Raw genomic sequence first — 25,039 nt, 5'->3', positions numbered from 1 at the left:
TCACAAGCTCTGTTTGGGCATTGCTTATGTCAGACAAGTAACTGTAGCCCTGTCTGAAAAATAGCTCATGCGTAAGTTAGTTCCTTGGCCGTAACAGAAGGGTTTCTGTTGGCATCTGCAAGAACTCAGGAGAAAACCCTGCTGATGGAAACCCTCAGAAGAAAGAGAAGGCTAGATAGAAGAACACATCAGGAGAGTTATGCTGCTTTACCCCAGATGGGGTCACACCTCCTGGCACGGTGACTGTGGGTAAGGGATCTCTCAGGCAGGACAGGATCTCAGGCAGGATCTCTGTCTGGCAGGACAACATTGGCTGCAGTTAGACATAAGTAAGTTGCCTACAGGGCTGTGAGTTCAGACCTACTCGGCAGAGTTTCTGACACACCTCACGCAGGAGGGCAGGGTGCTGGGGAGAGGGGAGCTCTCCCCTGTGCTGCCCCACAATGGCCCAGTATGTCCCACTGCCCTCCAGGGAGGTATTACCCCTTCACCACTGCTCTCTCAGCCTTACCATCCACGGGTGTTTTACCCATCTGTTTGTGTGCTCATCCGGCCCGTAATGTCCTAACTTGGGTACAAGAATATTGAGGGAGACCATGCCAAGAGTCTTGCTGCAGCTGAGATAAATGACATCCACTTTTTATCTCCTCATGCACAACTGCAGGCTGTTTGGTGAGTTTGGTGAGGCATGATTTACCCTTGGAAAGTCCATGTTGCCAGTTATTCTCTTTTAGGCGCCCAGAAATGTCACTCAAGAGGACTCTAATTGATGGCACACTCCCTGCCAATGTGAGCTTGTACATTTTTGTGGTTCCCTGGGTTGCACTTTTGGACTCTTTCAAAGATGGGTGCAACATTGGCTTGTCCTCTCCCACAAGAGACCTCTGCCAATCCAATGACCTTTCAAAGGGGATATTCCAAAGAAATATCGCTCTTCCCCTGTAACTTCATTACCGTTATCCTACCTGTTATACAGTGTATTTAATGTCTCTATTTTTTCATGTGTTTTCACCTGCCCTGATACAATGACTGCTTCTAACATCACCTTTTCAGATGCAGACTGTCTAGGCAAAGGCCCTTTCCAGTCTTCTCCTATTTTCTCCTTCCCTTACTTGTTGTTCATTGAGATTTCTCTCACGTTTCCAGTTACTGCTTTGAGTTTCAGGGAGGAAAAGCTTGCCTGTCTTTCAGTAGTCTAGTTGTCTCCTTAGCCAACTCTTTAATTATAACTACCTTTTTGTCTCTACCTACCCAAAACATTTCTCATAAGATTATCCCTTGTAGAAAGGCAACCTCATTAGAGGTAGCTTGTGCTTAGCATATATTTGCAGAGTGTGTTTTGCTGTTTATGAAGCTTTATCATGCTTTACTTTTCTTTGCTTGCAAATAGGAAAACAACTTCTGTGCCTGTGTGCAGCCAGTTCTCTAAGGAAAGCAGGTCTCATTGCTTACAGAAGCCCTCATGCACCACTGTCTTCACCATCCCTGCCACGAGGTTAAACTAATCGTGTGACAAAGTGAGAAACTGTTGGAGATGGCAGACCCCTAGTGAGACAATCAAGGGAAAAACCACCAGACAAAAGACGGGAAAGCGGAGCGTCAGGAGAAAAGGGTGAAGGAGGGAATAGAAGGTGCAGCTGTTAATGAGCTGGGGATGCCTGGGGGTCCCAGCCAGAAGCCCTGTGCCTGCTCCGTGCAGCCTGAAGCAAGACAAGAAACCCACTTGTGCAGTCTGAGGATCGCGTGCCTTTTGGATCTGGTGACAGGTTAACTGGTCACCCTCCTGTCAGGGTCAGTCTATGCCCAAAACCACCAGCATCAGCAGCACGGTGTGGGTGTTGTGACATACCGCATGCTATGATTGTGGCGTGGTGTTTCTCCATGCAGAGGGAAAGGTCCATTACAGAGACTGCTGTTCTCCCCAGATTCACGCACCAAAAGGGACGCATGAAAATGCTCTCAAACTATACTCCTGCAAAGCAGCAGTTGTTTCACATGCCCTCTGGGGCCATCTCCAAAAAACTGAATACGCTGCACAGAGATGTCACCTGCATTGTGCTGCCCAGAAGGCAAGCCACAGCTTGCCTAAAAGGCCAGTCTAAACACAGAAAACACCCGGCAAGCTGTGGCCCACGCAGTATCAAATCACGGGCCAGTTTGTCCTCCTGTTACTCACAAGCTCCAAAACCATCCTCTGCAGACCAACCTCTCTTGCAGGGTGCAGCACCAGCCTTACCCACTCCCTTATTCTTTAGGCAGAGTCAGACAACCCAGCGTGGAAAACTAGGATCAAATAACAGCAAGTTGTCTCGATTCGCCTGCGTCCTGACTTAAGGGGTAACACTGCCCACAGGCACACACACAGCCCCACACCCAAAAAAACAACAGATGAGCACATGTACACCCTTTCATAAAGACTGGAGGACTGTACGGAAATTTCTTTCTGAACCCCCATGCAATCCTATGCCTGCGAGTAGCATGAAGGCCTTGGATAGTGTGGTGAGTTGACCTTGGCTGGATGCCAGGTGCCACCAAGCCGCTCTATCACTCCCCTCCTCAGCAGGACACGGGGGGAGGAAATAAGAAAAAAAACCTCATGGGTCAAGACAAAGGCAGTTCAATACAGCCAAAGCTGCACGTGGAAGCAAAAGAAAACAAAAGATTTATTCTCTGCTTCCCATCAGCAGGCGATGTCCAGCCACTTCCCAGGAAGCAGGGCTTCAGTACGCATAGCGGTTGCTCCGGAAGACAAATGTAAACAACAAATCCCTCCCCCTTCCTTCTTCTTCCCCCAGCTTTTATTGCTGAGCAGACACCATATGGTATGGAACCTCCCTTTGGTCAGTTTAGGTCAGCTGTCCTGGTTATGTCCCCTCCCAAGATCTTGCCCACCCCCAGCCTACTGGTGAGGGGGGAATGTTGGAGAAACGGCCTTGGTGCTGTGTGAGCACTGCAAAGCAGCAGCCGAAACACTGGTGTGTTATCAACACCTTTCTAGCTACCAATGCAAAGCACAGCACTATGAGGGCTGCTATGGGGAAAATCAACTCCATCTCAGCCAGACCCAATACAGGTATGTGCGCATTACCTACTCTGGTAGAGATGGCAGTTCTGGTCATCCTTTCATCTGGTTTTGAGCTGAGAAACCTTCTAGGAAGGTCAGCTTTCCCATGCTCATCCGCAGTCCAGCTACCAGCAAAAGGATATTCCATTTGAATATGAGTCTCCTTTGTCTTTCTGCCATGCAGCTGGGTGTGATGGGTTGGAGGTCTCCAGTTTCTGCCCAGTTTGTTCCTGGCTGGAGAATGGGAGCAGATGTTCTTGGAGAAGACACAGGGGAGGGCACACACAGACGCAGGCAGGAGCCTCCTCTTTGGAGAAAACCAGGGCAAGAAAATGCAGAGGGCAAAGGCGAGGGCAGTCCCCTTGAGACCGCGTTGCCTTGGGTCATATAATCATAGACTCATAGACTGGTTTGGGTTGGAAGGGACCTTTAAAGGCCATCTAGTCCAACCGCCCTGCAGCAAGCAGCGACATCTTCAACTAGATCAGGTTGCTCGGAGCCCCGTCACACCTGACCTTGAATGTTTCCAGGGTTGGGTCCCCGGAGGGGAATGTGGACTGGGGACAGAGCTGGGAAGGGCTGTCTGGAGAAAGTCTTTGCTAAAGCTGATTGAGGCCCACGAGCAAATGCAGGTGATGGAGAATGGGGAAATCCTGCATTTCTGGGCCTGTGGGGGTCCCCAGGGTGCTGCCGTGTCCAGACCCCGCCCCGTGGCATGTCCCCAGCACGCGTCCCCGTGTCACAGCAGCCGTCTGTGAGGTGCCATGCCCTGCAGTGGTGTCACAATGGCCGGGCACTATATCTTCCTCCTGGGGCTGGTGCTGCCCCAGTTTCTCGTGGCTTTTGCCCGGAGGGAGCAGTGCATCCACCCGGGAGATCCTGCTGCCACGAGGAGGATGAGAGCGCTCAGAGGTGAGGGGCTGGCGGGAGGTTGGGGGCTGATGCCTGCTGGAAGCAGTGTCTGTCCCAGCCAGGTGCTGGGGGCTGTGTCCCCGTCACCTCTCATCCTGCTGCCAGGCACCTCCGAGAGGGCTCTGGCTCCATCCTCTCCCTGCCCTCCGTGGGGAAGCTGGGGACCGCTCAGAGATGACCCGGCCCAGCCGGCTCTTGTCAGGGCTGGCCAGCGCCAGCCCTCCTGGCCTCTCCTCGCAGAGCCCCATGTCCATCCCCCACCCAGCTCAGGGCCCCTGCGCTGGACCCGCTCCAGCGCGTTGCTGCCGTTCTGTCACTGGGGAGCCCAGGATGGGCCCAGTCCCCCAGGGTGTTCTTCCCACCGCCGCAGGGAGGGGAAGACTCCCTCCCCTCATCCCACTGACTGCCCTCTTGCCAGTACAGTCCAGCACAGGCTGTTAGTGCTGGGGGAGGCTGGGAAGATCCTCCCCGCTCCCTGGTGCAAAGCCCTGCAGCCAGCAAAACCATTTCTTTCTTTTCTTCCAGCTCTCTGCCCATGCCTGAGTGCCCAGTCCAGACCTGCGCGTTCTGAGGATGCAGGCAGGGCAACAGGAACCGTCCCAGTGGTTGTCACTACCTTTGAGGCCGTTGGGACTTCTCTGCTAAAGCGGTTGCAAGACAATGAGGTGAGGCAGGGGCGGGTTGAGGGCTCCCCTCTCCTCACCCCTGGCTTCCCTGGCTGCCATGGCCGAGGGGGATCTTGCCTGATGGCACCTCTGCCCTCCTGCAGGCGCTTCGTCCCCAAGCGCTGCTCCTGCCGCTCAAGCTGCGCTAATGCCACCGCTCCCTGCTCCTTTCCCCGGGAGCTCAAAGCGCTCGCCTGGGCACGGCAAAGCCTCTGGCACAAATCCCAGCACCTCTCCAGCACCTTTGCCCAAGGGCCCAAGGCCCTTCCTTAGCTTTGCTTTGGGAACTGTCCCAGCGCCAGGGCTCATGCCGGTGCAAGGAGCATGCTGTGTCCCAAGGTGCAGGTTGCTCGTGGCTTCCCCTCCTCAGGGCATGGTCTCGTTCCCACGCCTCCCTGCATGGCATTTTACCCTGGTGGAGTCGATCTCCCTGTCTGGCTCTCTGCTGATGTCAGAGGTGCTGCGGAAGATCTTTGCTGTTCCCCCGTGGCTGTCCTGACCAATGCCTGCAGCTCGTACCTCGTGCCCGTGTCACACAGATGATTTGGGGGGCAGCAGGTCTCTCTCGTGGCTCCCTGGGAACGAGGGCAAAGCAAGTCCCATCACCCCACTTTGTGGCCTGTCCCCAGGGTGACCGAGTGCAGACATACCGGGAGCTGGAGAGCGTCTTGCAGGGAGATGACGGCCGTTTGACGAGCGGTGTCGTGAACCGCCTGATAGCAGAGGCGTCCAGTGACATGCGAGCAGCCCAGGTGAGCTTGTTCTCTTTCAAGGCCACCAAAGCAGCCTGCCTCCACCCCTGGTTTTGGGGGAAATACAGAGTGGTGCAGAGATGTTCCTTGGTTATTCAGACCCAGCGGAGGTCCTAAGGGAGAGGCTCTGGGGACTTGTCATTACAGGGAATTTGGAGAGGGGACACAGAGAGCTGTGCAGAGCCGCAGCCTCAGGGCTGTTTGGAACTGAGCGAGAGCTGGGTTCAAGCTCAAGGTTATTTCTCCTGCCTTGAGGAAGAGCCATGGGAACCCACCAGCCCCACGGAGAGGTCCCAGGGGGGTCCTGAGTCTGCGGCAGTTTGTTCCTGGCATCTCCGTAGAGAGGGAGAGGGGGCAGCGGCACAGGGCTGCGCCAGGGAAAAGCCTTCCCTTGTCTCTCCAGGGAGCTGCTCGCCTACCCTAGGGTGCAAGAGGCAGCAAGTGCCAGGCCGGAGCGCAACTGCCCCGAGGGCTCTCGCAGAGGAGATGGGTTCATTCAGACTGTCTAAGTGCCTCAGCCTTTTTCTCGGGAGTGTTTAACCTGTGACGCTTTTGCAGGGTGTGACAGGTGACATGAGGACAGCCGCTAGCGATGTCCTGGTGGCTCTGGCCCGCTCCCACTTCCACTTTGTCATGCCCGAGCTCCAGAGCCACCTGAAGGCCATGGGGAAGGTCCCTGATGAGATTGTGCTCCTCACCTTGGGCAAAATGGCCCGCAGCTACGGTATGGCACCCTTGGCCTCCTGGGTTGGGCAGGGGTCTGTGATAATGGGGAGAAAGGATCCACCCCCTCCCTAAATGCTCTGTGTTGAACTAGAGGGCTATGGAGTTGTCGTGCCTCCTTGCTCCCTGCCAGGGCCAGCTGGCAACTCTGCCCTACCAGCCTGATCCCAGCTCCCGAAGGGTGGGAACCCATTGGAAACAAACCCGCGGGGTCTCTGCCCCCCACTGTCCTCCCTGTTTCCCCAAAGGGCTTCCCTGCATCTCCCCTGGGGAAGGCAGCCCTCCCCATACCCTCTGGCATGTCCTGCATGGCCCAGCAGCCCCAGCCCTGCCAGGGATGGACACCAGTCTCCCGTGTCTCTCACTGACACTCTCGGTCCCTCTGTCCCTGCCTTCTCTGCAGCCCTGCGGTGCATCCCCTTTGTGAGAATGACGCTGCTTGCCCTGCGCGCCACGCTGAGCCAGGTGGGGAGTGGCCGGATGCTGCGCACCGTCTGCAGTGGTGAGTGCTGGCTCCTTGGCCGGGGTCACAGGGGCAGGGGCTGGGGTGGCCTTTGATGCCTCCATGTGATCTCAGAGGGAACAGGGTGGGCGTCAGCCCACAGCGAGGTCAGGCCTTGTTGATCCCAAACCGCCGTGAGCGTGTAGAATGAGTGGGGGAAGCCCGGGAAGGGAAGGGAAGGGAAGGGAAGGGAAGGGAAGGGAAGGGAAGGGAAGGGAAGGGAAGGGAAGGGAAGGGAAGGGAAGGGAAGGGAAGGGAAGGGAAGGGAAGGGCCTGCAGAGAGAGATGCTGGAGGGGAAGGGGCCATTGAGGAGGAGAAGGTGCGATGGGGAGGAGGAGAGAAACAGTGGGCTGTTTGAATCCAGACACCTCCAGAGCAGAGATTGCCCTCAGATCCAGATCTGGTCCTGGGCTGAGCCCTGCCAAGCTTGGGACTGTCCTTAAAGCAGGTTTGGGCGAGGGTGCAAGGTACCATCCCTGCTGCAGACTCTCACATGCTCCCTTTTCCTTTCTCCTGGTGCAGTTCTGGAGCAATGGTCAAAAGGAGTCAACACGTACTTCTGCAACCGGGAGCAATGCCCCTTCCCTTGCGAGGGGGTAGCACAGTTCTGTGAAGCCATTTACCCGGTCTTCCGCTACGCGGCGGTACATTGGCTGGACTGCAAGGAGGAGGAGGTGAGAAGTGCTGCTTTCCACGCCTGGGGCCACAGCGGGGATGTCCACTGTGTCGGATGTCGGTGGGTCCGTCTGTGCCCAGTGGGGTGCAAGCAGAGGGGTGAGGGGAGGGGGCTCCCTGACGGGAAGCAGCTGAGTCCTGGAGCCTTTCTGCAGGGAGGGCTGGGGTACCAGCGTGGGGAAACGCTCTCTCTCCTTTGGAGCGGGCCCTTCTGCTGCAGGGCAGAAGGGAAAGGGAAACCCCTCTCAGTGGGAATGGCAGACTGCTGTCCAGGGAATACTGAGCACTAGGCAGATCTTCAGCCCTCCAAACAGAGCCTCTCCCTTCCCTCTTCAGGACAAGCAGGCTGTCCTCAGGGCTGTGGCTGCCATGATGGAGGTCCTTCTGCATGAGGAGCAGTACCGCGAGCATGCCTGGGAGCATGTCCTCTGGCTCCTGCACCGGTATCAGGAGGTCCGAGACACCTCCCGGGTCACCGAGGTGAGGTGGTGCGCAGGGTCCGGCGTGGCTGCTGGGGTGGGTCTGCGCGAGTGCCACGAGGCGCTGGGGAGCTGTGGGGTGCCAGGAGGAGCTGGGAAGCCCTTAGAGAAGGAAGAGGGAGAGCAGAGGAGGCCTGAGGCTTCCTGGGCTCTTTGGGCAAGAAAAGAGCAACCCAGAGGGGGCCAGGAGGCAGGCAAGAGTCCCTGGGGCTTGTCTTCTCAGGAAGGGAGGCATTGCCACCACCCTAGGGCTCTGTGCATGGGAAGAGCTTTGCCCTAGTGCCCAGGGCCATGTCCAGTCCCAACCAGTGAGGGGCAAAGTCTGATGATGAGTGGGAAGTGCCAGGAAACTGAGTTGTCAACAGGGGGCTCTGTTCAGAGGAAAGACACCCTGTCGATGCGTCTCTGAGGGGAGGGAGGGCAAACAAGAAGCCCTGTGCAGGAGGGTTTGGGGTTTTCTCTCGGAGCTGCTGTTAGGGACTGCCCTTATGCCAGATGTGCTGGGTTTCTTCTTTCCCAAGTGCCTTTAGGTGGCTTTAGCCTCCTCTTCCTCCCCTATTCTCTTGCAGAGCCTCAGCTATGTCCTGGAGATGCTGGAGGCAGTTCAGACCCCAATACCACAGGGCACGGCTCTTGCCATCAGCACCGCTGTGCACCGCCAGGTAAGGGGAGCCTGTGCCCAGTCATTGGCCTGAGGCCCACACACATGATTGCTATGGAGGGGAAAGACCTGCCAGCTGGCAGGGCAGGGCAGGGCAGGGCAGGGTGTCCTTCTACCAGGACCTTCCTGCAGGCCAGGAGCACGCCAGGATTTGTGATCCAGGTGCCACCTTAAGGCTGCAGGATGCCTGATCCCGCCTCTTTGGAAGGGGCTGAGGGGCAGCCCAGTTCCCACAGCAATCTCCCTCTCAGCCCAGTTGCAGGAGGACTCTGGAGCACCAGCAGCCTAAGGGCAGCCTTGCGACACCGCTCAGCCTCAGCTCCTGGGCAGCCAGGGCTGCTGCAAAGCTCTGTGTGTGCCCGGGGCCACCGTGGGGTGGGCTGGGTTTTGGCTGTGGGTCCCGTGCCCAGGGAGAGGAGAGCGGAGAGCACCGTTTCATTTCAGTCCCTCTTAACACTATTGCAACTTTCTCTAAAACGGACCTCGTTCCCACAGCTCTCTGATGTGACCAAGGAGCCTGGCCTGGCCCATAAGGCAGCACTGTCCCGCTGCATCACACTTCAGGGTAAGGAGAGAAGACTGGGCGATGCCCTGCCATGCCACGGCAGCTCCCTCCCTGTCCTGGGCGGTGGGGGGGCAGCTGCCTGCTAATGCAGAATGCCATTTCTTCCCTGCAGCACGAATGTGCCCCGAGGAGACGGTCATGTTTCTACACTCCCAGCTGAGTGGTGGGACTGAGGCCGGTCGCGTGGCAGCCCTGGGCCTGCTGGGAGCGCTGGCCCACTCTGACGGTCAGTGCCAAAGGAGCTGCAAAGAACGGGTCCCCCAGCCGAGCTGACGCCCCGCGACAGGGCTCGAGCTGTCCCCCGGCAGTTAGAAATGGCGGCACAGCAGGGATGATGCCCCAAGCTCAGTAACACGGGCAGGCTGGTGGGCGGGCGGGTGGGCTGGTGCGCACAGGAGCTGCTTGTACCCATGCTGTTTCTCTCATCCTCCTCTGTGTTACCATATTACCATAGCTTTCAGTCCCTATAAACCAGCTGTGCCTCTAGAAACGGAGTGACTCTGGCTACGCTGCTGCCTCCTGTGAAGTCAGAATCAGGCCCCGCTTTTCTGTCCCGTTGGTGTGTGAAAAACTTGGAAGCTTCCGCCATCGGGGCTCTGCCTCAACGCACACCTCTCCATATCTCTTCCAGCACCTGCAGTGAGAGAGAAGCTGCCCCAGGTGGTGGAGGCCATGGGGTCAGTGTGCCATGACCCCAGTGCCCAGGTGAGCTGGTTTGGGAAGGGACGATGCCACCAGGGGAGGCAGAGGAAGCCTTTCCCTCAGGGCAGAGCTGGGGTGCCTGGGGAGCGCTGGCGCATTGCCCAGGCGGTGGGTGATGGCTCCTCCCCGGGGAGAGCTGGCAGAGTGGAGCGGGGAGGTCACTGTGCTCTCTGGGACAAATGCCCATCCAGCCTGGTGCTAAAGCCCAGCCCTGATGCCAGGAGCGAAAGCTTCTGCCGTGTGCTTGTCACCTCTCCGCGAGCCACAAAGGCTGCCCCCAAGCAAAGGTGGCTTCCCTTTGGGTTTTGAACAGGAGGACCGTAACCACGCTCTCCCCTGGCAGGTGCGGAGGGCAGTTCTGGAGTTCATCCGGGAGCTGCTCAGCTCCGGATCCCAGAGCTGCTGGGCATGGGATGCGGTGGGGCACATCTTCATCGAGTTCAGCCGAAGCTCGGGCAGACTGGTAAGGGCAGAGCGGGACAGCCGGGGCTTTGACCGGTGCCTGGACTGTGCTGAGAGCTCCTGCAGGCATCCTTGGCCATGGAGAGCTCCACGCTGCAGGGCCATCAGCGCTGGCACGGCCGTCAGAGCGGCCTCCAAATGGCCGTTCCTCGTGGGCATCTGTGCTGATGTCGGTGGAGATGTCAGTGGATGATGTGGGTTTGCACCCGGGCGTGCCACCCGGGACTGCGGGGCTGCCTGCGCACCCCACGGGCTGAGCTGTGCCCACACGTGCCTTCCGCAAAGCCGCCTTGCAAAGGGAGGGGCTTGTAGGGACAGGACATCCTCCATCCTTAAACGCTGATGGACAATCAGAAAAACACGGCCAGTGCAGACACATGGGCCGGGCTAGAGGAACTTTCTGTGGTGTTCTCGTGCTCTGGCCCTCCAAAGCACACCCTGCCCGTCCGATAACAGTCTGGGGGCCCGCATCCCTTCTGGCAAGGGGACAGGCCGTTTGGCAGTCCCTTTGGGGAGCATTTCCAGCTGGGTGCCCAGGAGATGAAAGCTGGGGAGCCTCCCGCTGACTTGCTGAGGATCTTCCCTCTAGCTGGGAGGTCCATGTGCATCACTTTGCTCTGTGGCTCAGGGTGGCTCTGCTTTGGGAGCAGGGTGAAGGAAAGGGCTTCCAGGTGCCCCTCCGCATCCGTCGAGCTGGGTGTGCTGCCGCCGCCGGGGCTGACACTGAGCACAGCCCTGCTGAAGGGCACGTTCCTCACCTCTGCTTTAGTGGCATGACAGCAGCATTTGGGCCCTGGGATCTGGGCAGACAAGCAGCGGCGCTGTCTGTTCCCAGGCTTCCCAGTCCTTCCCAGGGTCCGGGACCTGGTCCTCGAGCTGGCTCCAGCTGTCCTTGTCCTCCTTGACCCAGGAGGTCAGTGCTCCTGAGAGGCGGCACAGGAGTACTGGTGAGTCGTGCCTGAGCCTTGTCGGTCAGGAGCTGAGAGTAACGGGGCTTTTGCCAACTCTGTCGTACAGGTGGCAGGAGGCCTTTTTCCCTGGGAAACGCAGGAGGATGGAGCTCTTCGAGCCCTGTGCATGGACATCCTGGGCTCTCTGGATGTCTCTCTGAGAGGGATGACCAAAGTAAGTTGCCCTGTGCCCTGCTGCTGTGGCCACTTCTTGCCTTCAGGACATTTTTCCTCATGCTCTCCCATGCCCTGAACCTCTCCCCTCATGTGTGCTGAAGTGCACAAGGCTCAGGGAAACGCAGACTGCCCTTTTCGTCTTCAAGCTGAGTGGAAATGCCAATACGGTGAATTGCCCTCTTCTCTGCAGCTCCTGTGGCCGAGGCTGCTGCAGTATGTGGTGCCAGCCCAGTACAGTGGCATGCTGATCCCACTCTCCCGCTGTCTCCGAGCCCTAGTTGAGAGGTGGGAGAGAGCAGGGTGCAAGGAAGAAGAGGAGGAGCCTGATGCCGTGGACTCCCAGGAGCAAGGTAAGAGCCCCAGTGAGCGCTGCTGGGTTTGGCCGGGGGTTGGGCCAGTCCGTGTCTCCCTGCGCATCTCCAGCCCTCAGCAGGAGCCTGGGAAAAGCAAAGGGCAGGCCCTGCATTGCCCCTTGCCTGGCGCAGAGGCCCGCCTCTCCTGCTCGCAGCGCTCTCCTGGTGAGCCGGGGCTCATTCCTGGCCACGCTGGAGCTGCCTTCATCTCATGCTGGGCAGCCCTGGGGAGCCCCAGGCCAGCGCTGTAGCAGCGCAGCTGCTCTCAGCCCTCAGCCCTGTGCGAGGCATTGGAGGCGCGAAGGGGCAGGGCACGGTGGGGGCTCGTCGGCTCACCTGGCCTTTCTTCCTCCCCGCAGCCCGGCTGCCGGCTCCCCAGGCCCTGTTGGCTCGACTGCTGGTGAGTAGTGGGGCCCTGGGGAAAGAGCTTTCCTGGCCAGGGGTGGTGGGAGAGCCCGGGGCAGAGATGCCGTTGAGGCCACTGCTGGGAGCCCCCGAGGAGGAGGCAGCATGCCCGAGTCTGCCCGAGCCCGTCGGGGATCCCACTCCTTTTTCCGGGCTGGCAGCACCCCCGGGTGAAGGCCTCAGCTGCCGCTGCTGGCTGAGCGGTGCCGAGCTCCCTCCCTCCCTCCTGGGAGAAGCTGCGGCTCTGGCAGCAGGAGCGACCTTTCTCTCCTGCCCTCGCCTAGGTGGTGGTGGCGGCTCCTCACAAGAGTGCAGAACGTGCAGTCGCTGCCTTGCAGCTGCTGCAGGCCCTCCACCGCAGGATCCACAGAGCCTTGGGGGCAGCGTGGGCGACTGAGATCCCCCTCCTGCTGCAGTCCCTGGAAGGTAAAGTGCGGGTGGGGAGGGAGAGGCTGGAGGGAAGAGGGGCAGGAAAATGCAGCTTCCCAGCGTGACGGAGGAGAATTGTCCCCCAGTTCCCCAGCACTTGCTCTGCTGCCTTTTCCCGTCCAGGGAGCCAGCACTGAGGCTGGGGGCAGCCGTCCCCCAGTGTCGATTCGGCCCAGGGGATGGACGGGGCTGGTTTTGTCCCCTTGGCAGCCAGGTCTTGGTGGCACTCCCCCGGCCTGCCCGGGACGGTGTTAGGGGGAGGGACAGGACTGGTGCTCCTGGAGGGGGTGCAGCCCCTGGCTTTGGAGGACCAAGTCTCCAGGCCAGGCCAGGTTTGCAGCAGCCGTCCTGGGCAATAGCCTGGGAGAAGGGCTGCAAGTGGGTAAAAAGCGGTGGGTCATTAAGGAGAAAATGTGTGTTGCTGGTGCGTGCTGTGACTCAGTGGTCGGAGTTGTTCTGGGAGCTGCAGTCAAGCAGTGTGGATCTGCTGCGGTCAGACAAATGCCCCTGGGATCCCTCCTGTGTCTTGGGCCTCGCAAGGGCTTTGGCATAGCTAGGCCCCTTCTAGGCTGATGGCCTTAGACTTTTGGGAGGTCTGATGGCAGAGGAGACCACCGGGCTCGCCTTTGGTGTGAGCTTAAATAGCAGCTTCCTCTTGCTTTCTAGGAAAAACCGGGAGCTGCCTGGACTCTGCAGAGTGGGAGCACCGTGTGCTCAAGGTACAGCATCCTTGGAGGGGATGTCACAAATAGAGGGGGCGAAGAGGGAGCAGAAGTGGGAGGAAGCTCAGGGCTGCCTGTGTAGGCAGCAGGAGGTGGGGGCACCTCCTGAGCGCCCTGCGCCTCCCCCCGCAGTAGGTTCCTGCCCGCTCAGAGGAGCTGCTGTCTGCACAGGTGCCACGGCGGATGGCTAATGCCCTCTAACGCTGTGGCACACGCCTTAGCACTGCCTCCTCCTCTATGTCTGGTGTGCCAGGGGGTCTCACCTGAGGTGTTAGGAGAAGAGGGAGGCTGGTGAAAAGAGGGTTGGGTGGGGCAGGGGAAGAGTCTGCCGTTCCCGGCAGCTCTCCCCCAGCAGCATCCCAGGACATGTGAGTGTGGAAAGGGCCCTGACCAAGGGCTTCCTCTCCTGTTCACCCCAGTTCCTGCGAGCGTCGCTGGAGCCCATCGAGGACAAGGCCTGGACTGTGGACCTGAGCCAGGAGCTGAGCCAGCAGCTGGGCAGCTCTGCCGCCGGCTCCTGGGAGAAGGTGTGTCTCCTGCCCCGTGTGGGGGCCGGGGTGCTTTGCCCACGCAGGCGGTTTCCACTTCTTCCTCTTCCCTGGCGCCCAAAAGGCGCTTCCCCCTGGCTTGCCTCAGTGGCTGGCTACAGCCTGGCACTGCGGCCGGCCTCGCCTGCTCCCGGGGGGGGGTTCGGTCCGCCTGGGGCCAGTCGTCTCCTGACAGGTTGGGCCGTGACTGCATCTTGGGCTTGGCCTCTTCTCTTTCAGCTTTTCCTGTACAAGGCTCTTGGGACAGCGCTGGCAGCTTGTCGGGACCTCAGACACGTCCAAGGGCAGGTTCTGAGGTTCCTCCAGGAGACAAACCCCATGGAGCTGTCTGAGGCCCAGGTGAGGTGGTGCTCATGTCCTGAGCATCTGCTGCCTGTTCCTGGGGGAGAGGGAGGGCTGCTCCAGACCTTGATTTCCCCGTTGCTGCCGTTTCCCCCTTGCTGCAACGTCCTGCCTTGGCCGTTGTTGCTGACCACAGCTGAGTGCGTGGGCTGGAGCCGACTCCCTGTTTCTCTGTGGTTGCAGGGAATGATTTCTGTTGTGTCCCACGCTGCCCAGAGCCACTTCCACCTGGTCTTGGACGCGGTGATGATGTTCTCCACCGCCTCCACCAGAGACGGGTTCTCTCAGACTTCCATGGGCTGGAAGGTAAGGGATCCAGGGTTTTGCTGTTTGGCTTTCCTTTTTTGGCCTTATTTCCACTTCTACACCTGCAGCAGCCAAACCGTGGCAGCTGCCTTTAGGTTAGCCCTCTTGTAAGAGCTACGCGAGACCTGTGTTTCAGAGGGGATGTCCTGGCATTGGGGCCCCTGAGGTGTCTTTGGAAAGGACGGGGTTTGACACCGGGTGGATCAGAGCCACCCAGCTGGGGCAGCTGCAGCGGTTGCTTGCTTGCAGCCATGTGGCCCCTGACTTAACTTCAGGAGGAGCTGGCAACAAGATGGGGTGGGCACGGTGGGACAGTCTGCCGCTTCCTCTAAGCTGAGGCTGGGAGCAGGAGCCTGGCGAGGTCTCGCTGGCTCTGCTCCCCCCACCTCGGGGCCATGGGGACGCCTTTCAGGGCAGGGCAGGGCCCTGCAGAGAGAGCGGTGCAGCCGGGCCTGGGGAGGTGAGCAGACTGGGCTCATCCGCACCCCTGATGCGCACAGGCTGCACGTCTCTGAGCAGGACCATGACAGGCTGTGTCAGATACCTTGCCACAGAAAGGCTCCAGGCAGCTCCCCAACCTCTCAACTCAGTGGTAAAAGAGCCAGCAGTGTGTGCGATGCTGGCTGCACCTCGTCCCCATCCCCATGCGAGAAACCAAGCTGTGGAATGGGAACAGCTCCCAGCCCCAGAGCTTGCAGCTCGAGGAGCAGCTTGGGGAGCTGCTGGGAGATGCCCAGGGAAACAAGGAGCTGGGGAAGGTGCAGGGCAAGGCCTGCTGCAGGAGCCTGCAGGAGTCTCAGGGCATCTCTGTCAACACAGGTACAGCAGCAGCAGCAGATGGAGAGAGCCCAGGCCATTCGCGCTGCTCTCATGCGCACCTACAGCGGCATTGCGCTGCGTGCCCCCAAGGAGCAGCTGCTCACCCGTGTGGATGAAGAAATCGTGGGCAACATCCTGCAGCTCTCCAGAGCTAAACAGAGGGTAGGAGCGTGGGGCACGCAGGGCAGGGATGCCTGGGTGTCCCAGGTCCAGCCCCTCGGGGCTGGGGTGCACCGAGATGGATGGTCTCTTTCTGAAGATCTCCCAAGGAAGGGTTTGTCCTCAACGTCCAGAGGCAACCCCGCCATGGGTTTCCCCTGCCCATGCTCCTCTTCCACCTCTCAGCCCTTCAAAGAGTTGAAGGGGTGCTTTGCTCTCTTTGGCCTCAGGACTTGCAGCTCAAGCTCGCCCTGGTGCAGAGCATCACTGAGGTCAGCTGTGCCATCCAGGCTGTGGGCGACTGCGGCAGCTTTGAGCTCTCCTTAAAGCAGGAGGCGACGTGGACCTTGCTGGTGAGTGCCCGTAGCCAGGGCAATCTCACGGGGGAGTTTTGGGCTGCGCCATCAGACTCGTTTCCCCAGAGGCACGATGGTCTCTGGGCTTCATGTGAGCTCCTGGAGCTGTGTCCGGAGCTGGTGGGGCCCCTGAGTGGTGGTGCTGGGTGGCTGTGGCTGGGGAGCAGGGTCCCTCCTGCGGTGCCTTTGGGGATGTGTGGGGGTGACGGGGCAGTGTCTGCCCAGGCCTGACGGGAGGGCTGTCCAGTGCCCCTGTGCACTGCCAACTCTGCGCTTCTCTCTCTGGGACTTGCAGGACTGGATAAAGGAGGAGCCCGGGGACTCCCTGGTGTATGGAGTGTTCCAGGCCCTAGAGGAGTTGAGGTGAGGTCTGTTCCCCGGGCTCTGGGGACTCCTGGTGTGCCCCATCCCAGTTGGCTGGGGCAGCCCTAGTGGCCTTGAGCATGGGGCCGGGAGCTGCTGGGGCTGTGGAGTGGGAGGGTGTCCCCCATGTTGGGTGTCTCCCACAGGAAGGGAGCCCCCGGGGTTCGTTAACCTGGGGGCGGGGGTTTGCCTGCTGCCTGGGAGGAGGCAGGAATTGCTGGCGCTGAAGGCAGTGCTTGCTGGCATGGGGTGGGGGTGTTGGATTTGGGGTGCTCAATTAAGAGGAACCCAGCTGTGGTTTAAGCCCCTCTGGAGAGGGCTAGTAAATCCCCTTTCTGTTTTCTCTTCCTTTTCCCTCTGGCCAGCAAGCTGAGGCCACCTCTGAGCAGGGAGGAAAATCGCAAGCTGCTGGCAGTGTGCTGCCAGACTGCCTTGTCCTTTCCTTCCGAGGAGCGGATGAAAAAGGGCAAGAAGACAGTGAGGGCAGCTGTGAACATGCAGGTACCCACCGGCCAGTGCCTGCCCACCCCTGGGTCAGGATCCCACCTCAGTGCGCCCCGGCAGCCCCCATGATGCAGAACCTCAGCTCTCCTTTCCTGCTTTCAGCTTTTGCACAGGAGAGGCATGGAAGACCTGGGCCATCTCATCGAAACCCTTCTGGAGGCAGAGGAGACCTCTGCCGGCTTTGACGACGTGATCCATGTGAGCAGCCATGGGGCAACAGGGAAAGTGTCGCAGGGGCAGAGGGTCGAGGCCTTAGAGGGTGTTAGGAGATGGATACCTTTCCTATGGGAAAGTGGGCTTTGGCTTCTCGCTCTGAGGCTGTGTGTCTGGCCCGGGCCAGGGGATGAGCTGGGGGACGGGAGCGCCCGGCCACTGCAGCCTCAGGCCAGGCAGAGCAGTGGGCCCTGACGGAGGGAAAGCCCAGAGCCAGCCCTGAGCTGGGTGAGAGCAGCCTGGGGGAAGGCTGGAGCGGGGAGACGCCGGCAGGGAAGCAGCAGCTGGCTCAAGGCAGAGGTGGCTGGAGAGAGCGAGGCGGTGGAGGCTGCAGTGCCAGTACTGAGTGGGGCCGGGAGCCATGCTGGGAAGGGGCCAGAGAAGGAGGGAGGGGGAGAGGGATCTCAGGGAGAGAAAGATGCCTGTGGTGAGAGAGATGCACCCTGCCTCAGGTCCTGAAGGGTTGGCTCACCTCAGCCAAAGGATGGGAGCGTGAGAGAGCCCTGCGGTTTTGCGCCCATCTGCTGGGAGCTCGCAAGGAGCTATTTGAGCTCATGGTGAGTAGAGCCCCTCCGTGTGCCCTGGTGCCCCCTTCCCACCATTCATGGCCCCAGAAGGGAGCCCTGCCCAACTGGGTGCTGGGTTTCGGGGCTTCAGGGATTACGGGGCAGGCCTTCTGCCTGCATCTGCCTGGTTGCTCCTCCTGGAGCAGAGGCAAGCGGGTGCTGGGGCTGCCTGCGACCCTTTTCCTGCTGCTCTCCCCTGCAGAGAGGACATCCTTGCGAGCAGTTCGGCTCCCTGGTGGGACTGCTGGTGACTCTGACCAGCGACTGCCTGGCCATGTCCTGCCGGAGGGCATGGGTATGCCTTGGCTACCTTCTCCAAATGCAAGGTGAGGAGAGCGGGCACTTCCCAGCCTTGCTCAGCCTGATTCACCCACTGCTGTCTGAGAGCAGGACGTTGTCACCAATGCTGGGGACTGTCCCCCTCCATGTCTGTCCCCCTCCATGTTCAAGGAGAGACAGAGAGTGGTCAGAGAACTCGCTCGGATGAGGTCCCTGACGTTTCAGAGAGTGCCTTCCCCCTCGCTCCCTGCCTTGAGCCTGGAGAGACAGGCAGCTCCCTAGGCAGTCTCCAAACTCATCGCTGCCAGGCAAGAAATATCCTGCCAAGCACAAGAGAGGAAACCAATTTGTTGCCCAGAGCAAACTGGGCAGGGAGGAGGGATCTGAGCTGCAGGCCCAGAGCGTGCTGCAAAGGTCCGCCTGTGCTGAGGTAGTCCCGGGGAGGTTTCCTGCCTCCCAGAGACGATGGTGGCCTGTGCGTGAACAGGGGGTGCAGCTGCTAGGAGCAGAGGCTGCTGAAACCCTGAAGCCCCAGCAGAAGGTTCCCAGAGGAAGAGGGCTCTTTCCAGCCGGGGATTTGTCAGCCATTTATCAGGCTCGGGAAATCCTGCTGCACCGAGTTCAGGAGGGCCCCGGGTTTTCCTGTGGCCTTCACTGCCACCCCTTGGGTTCTCCTTTAGCAGTATCTAGGGCCAGAGGTTGCATTTCTGTAGACGTGACTCCTCTTTTCTCCTGGTGTTTGTTCCAGCCAAGACCATGAAGGCGGTGTTTCAGGCAGATGAGATCAGGTGCCTGGCTGAGGAGCTGAACAGCCCAGACACTGAGATTCCGGTGGAGACCTGGACCAAAATAGCAAAGGTAACTGGCCCCAAAACAGCGGGGTGGGGGCCCAGCTCCTGGGCTCCTGCATGTCTCCCTGCTCCCCTCCAGAGTCTCTTGCTGGCTCCAGAGCAAGCTGTCCAGATCGCTTAGCCGCATTAGATGTAAACAGCACCGTGTGCACAGCAGAGGAAAAAGTGATTGCCTCCTCCGTGACTGCCGAACTAACAGTCCCGTCAAGTTTTCTTTCCTTTCTGAATTGCTGGAGCAGAGCTGTGACATGGTCTTTCCTGTTTCTGACTTCTCTCCAGGCTGTTTGCAAATGCATCCCTCTAGCGCAGGCTACAGACTTTCTGACCGCTGTTCGGGACAGATTGCTGCATGTCACACCCACACGTGCAAGAGCAGTGCAGAAGTGGGTGTTTGTCTTCCTGGAGGAATGCAGAAAGGAAATACTCCAGGAGGTAAAGCAGATCTTTTTTTCCCATTTCACTTTGTCTTTTCTCCTGTCGGCTGTTGCACTGCAGCCTGTGCAGTTGGCATGGGCTCAAGAAACACCACCTGTGTGCCGAGCCGAGGGGCTACTGATGGTCTGAGCCGGGCATTAGCAACTGCTGCTGGGGTCTGCTCCAGCTGGTGACAAGGATATGGGCACTTCTTGTCCAAAGTCTCCCGTTGTCCACGTCCTTCCCACGAGTGAGGCACTAGGAGGCACCGACCTTGCCGTTCCTCCCCTTCCTCTGGGGTCACTGTCAGTCCTCCCTGCCCTGGGACTCACTTCACCCTGCTCTTTCTTCCCTGCTCCCCAATTCCCTCTACTCTGAGCTTTGCTGGCCATGCCAGGTTTTCCATAGGTTGCATACTTGTTCATTGCTGTCGCTGCTTTCCATGTGCGACTGTGGTGTTTGCTTTTGCTCTTGCATCGCTACAAACAGGTGGGGTGAGGTATTCAAGTGTTGGGTGTGAAACGTGTCTGTGTCCTCTGTGTGCACAAGGGCACGCAGCTGCTCAGACGGTTGGGCCCAGGCCCATGCGAGTGAGTGCACGCATGCCTGTGCGTGCGTGCGTGTGCACAATTGCCAAGAACACATCCAGCTCCAGATGTGAGCCAGGGTCAGGCAGGGTGGAAGGGGTGAGGTTTCGAGCTAGGTCTGGACTCAAGGGAGCAGGCACTGCTCATGTGCTGAATGACTGTGTCTGGGCCCCGCAGGAGGGGATAAAGGATACACCGAACCCTTCTTTCTCCTCTTCTTCCATTCAGGTGCCAAAAATCCTGAAGACCCTTTGCACCTACATGCAGCAGAGCACCCACAGGCCCTTCCTGCTCCGGGCCCGCTTTCACCAGGAGCCCCTCATCAGCAGTCTCCTCCAGAAAGGTCTGCCCATGGACAGGTATGTGCACTACCCGCTTCCCCGCTGTAGTCAGAGACCCTGCAGCTTGCTTGCCCTGGGGTGGTCCAGTTGAGAAGCAGGACTTTTTTTCCTGCCTGAACAGTCTTGAGTGTTGCAAGCCTGCATGCTTGTGTCTCTGCCGTGAGTGGGGCGTCGTAAGCCCCATTGCGGATGAGGAGGTTTGAGGGCACTGCAGGACTGCGAGGATACGGGCTCAGGGGTGAACGTCTCTTCCCTTGCAGTGACACGGTGGAGCTGTGGAGGACCCTGGGGAGAAGCACCATTGTGATTCAGGTCCTGAGGTGCTTAGTGGAGAAACTAAACAGAGCAGGAAACAACCGCCTGTGGACTTGCTCTTGCGCTTGTGAGCAGCACAGTCATCAGACTGTTCTGGAGACTGTGATGGTACGTTCAACGGCAGACATGTTTCTGCAGCTTTGCACCTGCTAACTCTTACTTCGGCATGAGGGAGTCAGGTGCCCTTTGCAGAAGCCCCTGGAGACTCCCAGGGCGCTGTGCTGGGCCGGCCTCAAGCAGTGTGGGGAGCCGGCACAGTCTTGTGCTCCTGAGCCACAAGGCTGTCGCAGAAGTGACAATTGCGGACAGTAACCCCGCCTGCCCCAGGCAGGCAGGGGAACCAGGCTGGTGGGAAAAGGCCTTGCCTGAACAGGTGCTTCTTGGTCACGTTTCTCTGCAGATCACCCGTGCCATCTCCGAGGTCGTGGTTGCCCTGAGGGACATGGAGGAGTTCAGGCAGCTGCTTCCCCACCTCCTTCCCAGCCTCCTGAGGTGGGCCAGTGAAATGCTGGACGAGGAGAGGCTGCTTTCCCCCCTGGGAGAAGGCTGGAGACAACTGTTCCTCGAGGGCCAGGTGCTTGAGGAGAAGCCCTGCAGGTAAGGCGCCACAGGGGCAGATGGAGGGGCTGGCTTCGGTTCCCCTCGCCAAGGCACGTGCCTTTGTGGGGCTGAGGGAGTGCTTCACCTGCCCCGCTTCCTAGATGTGCAAACCGGTCGTCATGGTTGGTTTTACTTCTGTTCCTTCATGGGGAAACTCCAGCTCCCAGGCAGGAAGGTCTTAGGCAACCCGTACTGCGGACGGCTGTCATCTTGCCTCCTGCATACCCTTGCATGCACACCAGCATTGCACTCCCTCCACGGTCCCCCGCTGGGAGCAGAGGCTCTCGTGGGCACTGGTGTCATTCTTCACAAAATGCTGGTGGGAAGAGGTATTAGGTGTTGCCTTGGCAAGTATCGGGCATGGAGTAAGCCTAGGAGCGTGGGTTTTCCTCTGCGTCAGTGGGTTTGGGGCATGATGAAAATGCCAGTGTCGTTAGCTGCAGTCTTGAAGGCTGTGAAGCAGCATCTCAGGGGTATTTAGCTCTGCTGAAGATAAGTATTCCCCTAACCTGCTGTGATTTGAGATTTCTTTGGGTTTGTGGTGGTGGTGTTGTTTTGATTTGTTTTGTTTGTGTTTGTTTATTTTCTGGTTTGTTTCTTCTGCCAGGATTTTCCTTTCAGCTATAGAGTTGGTGCTAGGCAAATGCATGGCGCAGACATGGATGCAGTGGCTCATGGATCAGTCAGTGTGGGCTCGCCTGGAAGACGCCCTGGCTCACCCTGAGGGGGTGCGTCTCCTGACCAGGTAAGAGCCCCAGGGATGCACCTGGCTGCCTCCTGCGGAGCTGTGCCCAGGGAAATGGCTGCGGGGACCCTTCCGGCATGCCTGGGAAGCCGTCCTGAGCTAAAGAATAGTGTCTGCATCGGTGCACGTGAATTTTGGAGACCCGGCCTGTGGCCTTCCTGGCTAACTGTGTGTCCCTCGCTTGTGTCCCCTGTGCAGCGTCCTGCTCCAGGCTGGGCTCGTCTCCCCCTGGCTGGTGAAGAACCTCTTGCCATGGCTGGGTTCGTGCTCAGTTAAGCTGCGGGTGACAGCTACAGCCTTCTTTGCTGAGGTAAGGCAGGGGGTGGGGAGGGAAGGGTTCAGAGGGTTTTACCGAGATCCTGCTCCTTGGGATGTCTTTTTTTGTGGGAAGATCCCTGGAGAAAAGGTCCCTGGAGCGGAGCAGCCAGGGGAGCGCCTGGCCGGGACCAGGTCCCCACGGCACTGCCTGTGTCGTTCCAGCTCTCGGGGCTGCAGGACAACAAGGAGCCACGAGTGAGGCAGGCGCTAGAGGAGTCTCTCCACGATACCTGGCCCCAGCCAGCACCAAGGAGTTAATTAAATAAAGCTCAGCACAAGATGCCTAAAGGGTGCTGTATCTTTTTTTTTTTCCCTGATGGCACCCTTGTGCTTGGTGGGACCACATGTGGGTGACACCGAGGCTGGGGGCTGCCAGCTGCATGGCCCCTCTCGGATCTTCCCGGGCTGGGCACAACGGAGTCATGCCAGGACAGACCCCAGAGCAGGGCTCTCCCCATGGGGTCCTGGGGCCTTGCCGTGCCCTCCCACTGCCCATGGGGATCCCCTTGCCACCCCTCCCACCACGGCATGTCCACCTCTGGCACCAGCAAGGGGTGGTGCAGGGAACAGCCCAGGACAGGCCTGACCATACCACCACAGCAGGCTTTGCCCCCTGGTGTCCTACCATGCTGGGACCCCCGACGGCACTTGCCCAGGGACACAGTGTGGGTAGCAGGGGAAAAGGGGGGCACTGGGGGGAGTAGAGGGCACTGGGGGATGGGTGGGGGGAACCAAGGGAGGCACAGAAGTTTACAGGAGCGTGGGCAGGGGGCAGAAGGGGGGCACTGGGGGACAAGTGGGGAATGTCGGGGGGCATCTTAAAGGGTCATCTATGGCTCAGGGGCTGAGCAGAGGGACAGAGCATAGCAGAGGGCTCTGGCTGGCCCATCGGACCCCTGCCCACTAACACAGGCCCCATTGGTGCTGCTCCCCAGCCCCGGCAGGCCTGGGCACATCTGCGTGGGGCAGGGGCAGCTCCACGCAGGGAGCCCATCAGCAGAGATGTGGTTTCACCTCTCAGGCTGCTGGGCACCCTGGCCCTGCTGCGAGCCCATGTAAGCCTCTGGTCCCCTGTCCCGGAGGTCCCACCAGACGTGTGATCCGAACTGAAGACTCTGCACAGTTTGCTCAAACACGTGCTCCCGCCTTGCACAGTCACGTTCCTTGACAGAGGTGAGGATGGAGCTGGAAGAGGGAGTCGAGCCCCTGACTGGGTGGAACACCAGGCTGGGGGGTGGGTCCTGCCGTGGAGGGGGCACCAGCAACGGCCGAGGTGCTGGTGGTTTCCCTGGGCACCGGCAGTGCTGAGGGCTCTGGCAGTCCTGGGAGGTGAGTGTGTCAGGCGCGGGGCAAGCAACCGAGCTGGACCTTCTCCGGTGGCAGGCGTTTGTATGAGGGTGTCTCAGAGGGACCCCTGTCCTCCCCCACCGCTGCAGGTCAGTTCGAGGCACGTGTGAGCCCTGGCTCCCTGCACATCAGGCTTTGTGCTGCCCTCCAACGGTCTGAGCCTCTTCCCAACCCCACGGAGCTTCTCAGCCCTGCCGGTAACTCCCTGAGTTGCTGCTCATATGGACCAAACACCTTGGTTCAGCTGCATCACCTGAAAGAAAGCAAAGGACCAAGAAGCCAGAGACACGGGGAGAGAAGTCCCTGCAGAGTGGAGTCCCTGGAGATAAATGTCTTTGGGGGAGATTTCTCATATCAGGCCAGGCCTGGAAAACAGATGAACCTGTGGAGTGGGAAGGCTCCAGTAGGCAAGAGCTGAAAGGGGCTGAGCTCTGCCTGCTAGCCTGTTTTGTGAGCTCTCCTGACAGCAGTAACAGTAACAGCAGCAACCCCAACAGCCGCTGAAGACGGGCTATTTACAGAGCACAGTCTCCTCTGAACAAGTACAAGCATAACTCCTGGCACCTCACTTCCCCCCAAGCAGCCCCCTCCTGCCCCACTCCTGTGCGTGCCCCACAGCCAAGCTCTGGGCTGGGTCGGGGGCTGGGGGAAAGCCTGTGACACTGGCCCACAGGGGCCCAGTGCCCCCAGGAGCCCCAGGCCAGCGCGGCCCCAGTCCTGCAGCCGCGGTCCCCCAGGGCACGGCCAGGCTGCACTGTCCCATTGCACCACACCACCGCTGTGGGAGCTGAGGGGTCCCCAGGCACTCCCTGTGTATGGAGGGCTGGGGCAGGGGGGCAGGCTCTTGGGGTGGTGGGACCCAGAGATTGGGCTGTGGGACCTTCCCTGCTCCGGGAGCACAACAGGCACCACGGGTGACTCGCTCAGATGTGGCTGTCCCTGTTGCTGCTCTCAAAACTTCGGGCAGAAATCCCTCCAGAGGCCAGGACAAACACCACCTCAGCTGCGGCGTCCCTGCAATGGCCAACAGATTTCCCTGCCTTCCCACCACGGGCCGGCCCTGTCACCCTGAGCCCCGAGGAGCAGAGATGGCTGAGGGCTCTCCAGCAAGGAAGGGGGGGTGAGAGGGGAAATTTGCTCATCCAAGGGCTGAAGGAAGGCTCTGGGATGCACGGCGGCTTCCCCACCCATTGCGCCCCAAGGTGAAAGGCGAGGGGCAGAACACAGCTGGAGCCAGAGGAGCACAGCTGGAGCTGGGGCTGCCTGACTAGTCAGGGATGGAGGGAGGGAAGGGTGTGTGGAGGGATGTCCGTGACTTTTTCTGGGAATGCTGTCTCAGACCCCTCCCCCAGAACTAGGGACATGCCTCCCCATGCTCCTTGCCTAAACTTCCCACCCTTTGATAGAGCTCCTTGATGCAACCAGCTGGTTTCCAAGGCTGGGCCTGGCAGAGGAGGGAGGACAGTTGGGGTCATTCCTTTTTGGCTCCTCAGACTGGAGAATGACATCCTTAGCTGCATCAAGAGGGCAGATGCGGAGAGAGGGATGATACTGGAACAATGAGGTTGGAGAGCTGTCTAAGCTCCAGACCTGCAAGCAAGACTAAAGCAAGCCTTGCCTTTGGTGACTCGGCTTCCCAGGTCACCATGGGATGGAAGGGGACCCTCTGCTGGGGAGCTCCACTGGACAGATGTCCCCACCACAGACATGTACAGCTTCTCCAAGGGACACTCCGGGTGTCTCAGCAGAAGGCGGAGGCAGCCCTAGGCAGGAGTTGGACTTGAGGGGCAGTTCCTCTCCCCAAGTGGAGGTGCCAGCCAAGGAGCCTTTTCCTAAGGGAGCTGGACAGACCTGTTTCAGAACTGAC

The 25,039-nt window shown here is 59.5% G+C and overlaps 1 protein-coding gene across 1 annotated transcript; it reads left to right on the top strand.

Annotated features, from left to right (window-relative positions):
- Window positions 1-4,620: 4,620 nt before the first annotated feature.
- LOC132317891 (maestro heat-like repeat-containing protein family member 2B) lies at window positions 4,621-23,282 on the top strand. Its single transcript, XM_059823386.1, has 29 exons — window positions 4,621-4,641; window positions 5,271-5,393; window positions 5,952-6,117; window positions 6,520-6,618; window positions 7,142-7,293; window positions 7,631-7,774; window positions 8,343-8,435; window positions 8,930-8,999; window positions 9,112-9,225; window positions 9,631-9,704; window positions 10,045-10,164; window positions 11,181-11,288; window positions 11,481-11,640; window positions 12,003-12,043; window positions 12,333-12,474; window positions 13,144-13,196; window positions 13,619-13,726; window positions 13,967-14,086; window positions 14,273-14,395; window positions 15,215-15,376; window positions 16,543-16,593; window positions 16,699-16,794; window positions 17,578-17,670; window positions 19,774-19,865; window positions 20,108-20,270; window positions 20,563-20,759; window positions 21,370-21,507; window positions 21,706-21,817; window positions 23,262-23,282. The coding sequence occupies exons 2-29, from the start codon at window positions 5,379-5,381 to the stop codon at window positions 23,280-23,282; spliced, it is 3,027 nt and encodes a 1,008-aa protein (XP_059679369.1). The 5' UTR covers window positions 4,621-4,641; window positions 5,271-5,378.
- Window positions 23,283-25,039: the final 1,757 nt, after the last annotated feature.

This window comes from Gavia stellata, chromosome 12 (genome assembly GCF_030936135.1).
Source record: "Gavia stellata isolate bGavSte3 chromosome 12, bGavSte3.hap2, whole genome shotgun sequence".
Lineage (NCBI taxonomy): Eukaryota > Metazoa > Chordata > Aves > Gaviiformes > Gaviidae > Gavia > Gavia stellata.
Note: the sequence above shows the minus strand (reverse complement) of the source record. Positions and strands in the feature narration are given on the sequence as shown.